Source organism: Engraulis encrasicolus, chromosome 21 (genome assembly GCF_034702125.1).
Source record: "Engraulis encrasicolus isolate BLACKSEA-1 chromosome 21, IST_EnEncr_1.0, whole genome shotgun sequence".
Classification (NCBI taxonomy): domain Eukaryota; kingdom Metazoa; phylum Chordata; class Actinopteri; order Clupeiformes; family Engraulidae; genus Engraulis; species Engraulis encrasicolus.
Genome location: NC_085877.1, coordinates 42,782,865 through 42,787,864, shown reverse-complemented (window position 1 = coordinate 42,787,864; position 5,000 = coordinate 42,782,865). Strand labels below are relative to the sequence as shown.

The 5,000-nt window shown below is 45.8% G+C and overlaps 1 protein-coding gene across 1 annotated transcript in view; it reads left to right on the top strand.

Moving 5' to 3' along the window:
- LOC134437239 (receptor-type tyrosine-protein phosphatase delta-like) overlaps positions 1–5,000 on the top strand; it is a 482,346-nt gene that overhangs the window by 471,570 nt on the left and 5,776 nt on the right. Inside the window, exons 33-34 of the mRNA XM_063186743.1 lie at positions 33–158; positions 3,496–3,650. Of these exons, the coding sequence (XP_063042813.1) occupies positions 33–158; positions 3,496–3,650 (281 nt within the window). The remainder of the gene's footprint in view (positions 1–32; positions 159–3,495; positions 3,651–5,000) is intronic.

Here is a 5,000-nt window from a genome sequence, read left to right as displayed (position 1 = left end):
GCGTGCGGCGTGTGTGTATATCTATCCTGCAGGAAAAGTGCCATCAGTATTGGCCAGCCGAGCGCTCGGCCCGCTACCAGTACTTTGTGGTGGACCCCATGGCTGAATACAACATGCCCCAGTACATACTGAGGGAGTTCAAGGTCACCGACGCAAGGGTAAGGTCACACACACACACACACACACACACACACACACACACACACACACACACACACACACACACACACACACACACACACACACACACACACACACACACACAGAAACGCGCACAATGACACACACCTATATCCCAAGTTTTCACACTCACACACACAAAGTACACACAAAGTACACAAACAAGACATGCACACACACACACACACAAAGTACACACAAAATGCACATACAAAGTATCTAAAAAATACACACAAAGTGCACGCACACACGCACGCACACACACCCACCCAGACACACAATGCCCAACGTCACCACACCCTTTCACAGTGTTTCACATGGTTGCCTTTGATCACAGTGTGGATGGAAATAATAAAAGTTGAAAAAGAATAGTAATGAAGTGAACGGAGAGGTCACAAGAGTATCTAGCGTTAAACAAATGTTCTGTTTTTATGGGAGGTCCAATTTTTTTACTCGCTTTTCCATTCGCATGGCAGGGTGAAAAGGTTTCCTTTTACAGTCATGTTAGTGCTGTGGTTATTGGCAAGCAAATATAGACCCTTTTTCAAAAGAAGAAAGAACAAACCATTTCCGGAGTTCAAACGGTGATAATGTATGTTCCATTGCTTATGGCAGTGTTTCTCAAAGTGGGGCGCAAGCCCCCCTGGGGGGGGGGGGGGGTGGGGGGGGGGGGGGGGGGCGCGCGGAGGCATCATAGGGGGGGGGGGGGGGGGGGGGGGGGGGGCGGAGCGGCGTGTGACATCTGATTTTGGGTTTTTTTCCCCCAAGGAAATTATTTTCTGTCTCTCCAATAAGCAATACATTTTAAGCCCTCACCAACATTATATTATAAATTGTCATGAATTTGAATAGCATGGGAAATGAACACACATCCCTCTTTGTTTTATCACAGTCTGCGCAAGTACTTACTGGGTTGGGGCTCGGAAACATCCAGACCCTCCAAAGGGGGGAATGATGGGAAAAGTTTGACAACCTCTGGCTTATGGGAAGGCTAGAGAGGAGTGATTTCCATTCATGTATGATATTTTTTTACCTACATAAGCAGGTAATTGGAGTGCTTCTGGGTCTTCACCTTTTTCCCTTGGTGTTCATCAGTGTTAGCCTCGCAAGCCATCCTACGTACTTCCGCCAAAGGATTGGCTCCACTACTGTAGTCTGGCCGTGCTTCTCTGTGGAGTGCTTGGAGCAGTAGAATTTTGATCGCAACGCCCCCCCCCAGAAAACAGCCAATAAGCGAATACGCCCCCCACGTGGGGGCGAAAGGGGGAGGACGCTCGTGACAATGACGTACACATCTGCGCCAGAGCCATTGGTCTGTGCTATGTTGTTGTTGAGTAACTGCCAACGATTGGGTGAGAGGTGTCCAATAATTTCAAACCATAACTGAGTGCAAACTTCCTGCTTCCTACAATCGCTTCAGAGCAAACAAATGCCAGACCATGAATACGAAATGAAATGGTAGTATTATGGGATGGTCAGGACCAGGCTACATCAGTGTAGGGGCTCTCAAACTTGGTCCAAATGCTGAGACTCAAGTGGTTTCCATTCATGTATGATATGTTTTTAAAGCCCATATAATACCTATACAAATCTTTACATTGACTGTTAAGTCTGACGTGCGTCAAGTAAAAAGGCCTTAATTCCATCAAGGGCTTACAGAAGATAAACAGCCTTAAAGCTTTTTCCTCCTTTCAGTGCATATTACGCCGCCACTCATGGAGCTGAATAGCAACGGCCTCTCTTATCGAAGGTGTAACATTATCACTTAAGCAGTTCACATTCGCACAAAGCCTGGATTCTCAAGCCTAGGCCTGGATTGGACTGGGGCCACAAATTGGTCTGGGCATTTGTGGAATAGACGAGCCCCTCAACCCCACCCAGTGCTTAATTTGTCAAGTGGGAGGTCCCGGAGCGCAGAGGATGGGTGGTCCCCCCCCGAGGGGTTTGCTGTGATGTCTTTCCCTGAGGTTCCATCCAAGGTTCCGGAGCTCTCGTCTGAGGTTCCGGAGCTAGCTCCCCCTCAAATTAAGCACTGCCCCCACCCCCTCACTTCAACTATGATGGGCTCACTCCACTGGACATTAAGGATGCACCAATGGACCACCCCATCTCAACTGCAAAAAAAACCAAAAACAAAAGCATTGGCCCCTGAAGATTGTTGACCCACCGGGAAAATGCTCTGTATGCCAGATTACCAGTCCATCCCTGCTCAAAAACCTGGCAAATGCTCAACATCAAAGGCATTAGCTTGGCTATTGTCATGGCATTAAAACAGACACACACACACACACACAGGTGAGGTGACAGATATATCTGTGCCTTTTGTATTATTTCAGAAAGCTTGAGAGGAATTGTTCCGTTGTCGCCGTGGTAGCCTACTGTTGTCACATTCTATAACATTCCGGAATAATGTCACACACACAAAGAGCCGGAATGCTGTCGCTAAGTTACCTGTTCCGCAGTTACTCGGAATGACAGCTCTGCTGGCAGTTAAGCTGATTGCTGGCACACTGCAGCTAGCGTCAGCATATTCATATGTGTCAAAGTTGAGGTGAGACATCGCAGCACTGTGAATATTTATTAGAGTTGCAATCAGAACGTTGACACTGATTATCCATAATTTTTAGGGGGAGTTCGTGCAGAGAGTTTGGCAAGCACTGCCAAACGGCACTCGAGCTGAATTGAGATCGGCCAAAACTTTAGCAGCATGACACTCAAACGTTATTGGCCTCCAGCTGTGCAGCAGACAGCTAATGGCAGTGAGGCCAGACAAGCCGCCTACGTATCTTTAGGTTGCCATGGATACTATATCAGAATAAAAGTGAATTTCCAAAATAAAACAGTTACTCTACTCAAGATTTGATTGAGAAACTGGCTGGTGAGAAATTCAAGCGAGGCTTGTTACACATATTGTCTTTGCTTTAATTCAAGTGTTATGTATCTATGTATAAAGTTACACAGTTGCAACACCTGCAGTATGATGCTTAGGTGTTACATTATAGCACATATTGCCAGGACAATGATAGTGTGAAGCATGGGCTGTGTCATCTTTCAGATCACACACTCACACACACAGACACACACACACACACACACACTCACACACACACACACACACACACACACACACACACACACACACACACACACACACACACACACACACACACACACACCGCTGTGCCCTGTGCAGTGCCTCAGTACCCTTGTGTCTGTCTGTCATTGTGATTGATGTTGGTACTGTTGTCTCATTCACACACACACACACACACACACACTCTAACTCACACACACATACTTTGTCTCGTCTCTCAGGACGGCCAGTCACGGACGGTACGGCAGTTCCAGTTCACCGACTGGCCGGAGCAAGGTGTGCCCAAGTCTGGCGAAGGCTTCATTGACTTCATCGGCCAGGTGCACAAAACGAAAGAGCAGTTTGGACAGGATGGACCCATCTCGGTCCACTGTAGGTAAGTGTCATGGAATCAGAGGCCAACTAGCAGAGTGTGGCGTGGAACACATACTCACACATCAATCTACAAAAAGATAGGTAATGTGTATCTTAAAACTCAATACACATCACTTTTCAAATTTCAACAAATGATCTCTAACTTCAAACACAGTGTACATCACTATTCAATTTTCAACAAATGCTAAAAATCTGGCGAGATCGAGACCCGAGGGGCATACTTTGAGGGAACAAAAGGAGGATGTATACTCACATACATTATAACATCAACACAGACTGCAGCTGCAGTGCTGGATGAGCTCAGAAATTTGGTAGAGGTTACTTTAGGTGGGTCATTGACTTCACCGGCCAGCTGCTCAAGTCTAACAAGCATTTTAGCCGAGACAGACCCATCTTGGTTGACTGTTGGGTAAGCAGGAAGTATCCTGAAATCTAAGATCAAAACCTGCAGCACCTGTGGTGGCCTCTGAAGGTCGCCCCTTGGTGAAGACAGACACTGTGAAGGTGGCCACCTTTAATATAGGTCTAACGTTCAGGGGAAAATCCTAGTTTTTGTTCATAGTACGGCCCTTGGAGGACTTTGAAGCGGCCCCTTTGAATGAAGAAAAGGTTTCCCACCCCTGGTTTACATGGTCAGATTGAGATTTCAAGTCAGATAGAAATGCATAGGAAAGGAAATTGTAGGACAAGATCCGTTAACTAAATGGTTCTTCTTTGAAGCACTTTGAAAGGTTCTTCTATGGTTATGCTAAAGAATCGGTAGTGACCCAGGTATATTTTTTAAGAGTGTACTTATATGTCATAAGTGTGTTTGATTTCACAACATAAAAGGTGTTAATGGAATCGAGAGGTGGATATTAAAGTAGATTCTTGTATGAACAAAATGTTGGAGTGCCACAGTTTTCACATCAAAGGCATCTATGGATATCTCATCCATTTTAATTCCGAGAGCTCTTCATTGATCTCACCATGGCGTTCGTGTCTGTTCTCTCTTGGACTGGCTCCTAGGATTGTTTAAATAGGCCAGCCCACCTGTCGGGCATGAAACACTTACAGGTATGCTCATGACTGTATTGGCCATAAGGCATACAATGCATTTGCCTGGTGGGCTGTTGATGATTTTGGCCTGGCCATCCCTTTAATGCAGTTGTATCAGTCCAAACACTGCCACAGCTCTCAGAGTCAGAGTTTAATAGTCATTTTGGCTGTTGTGGTCAAAATAGCTTGTAATAGATGACTAAAAATGTTGCCACAGGATTCATTCTCTCTTTCAAGGACTGGTCTTAGCTAAACATGCCCGGCCTGATTTTACATCTTAGTCCAGCTTATGCTGTGTTGTTTTTTTTGTGAT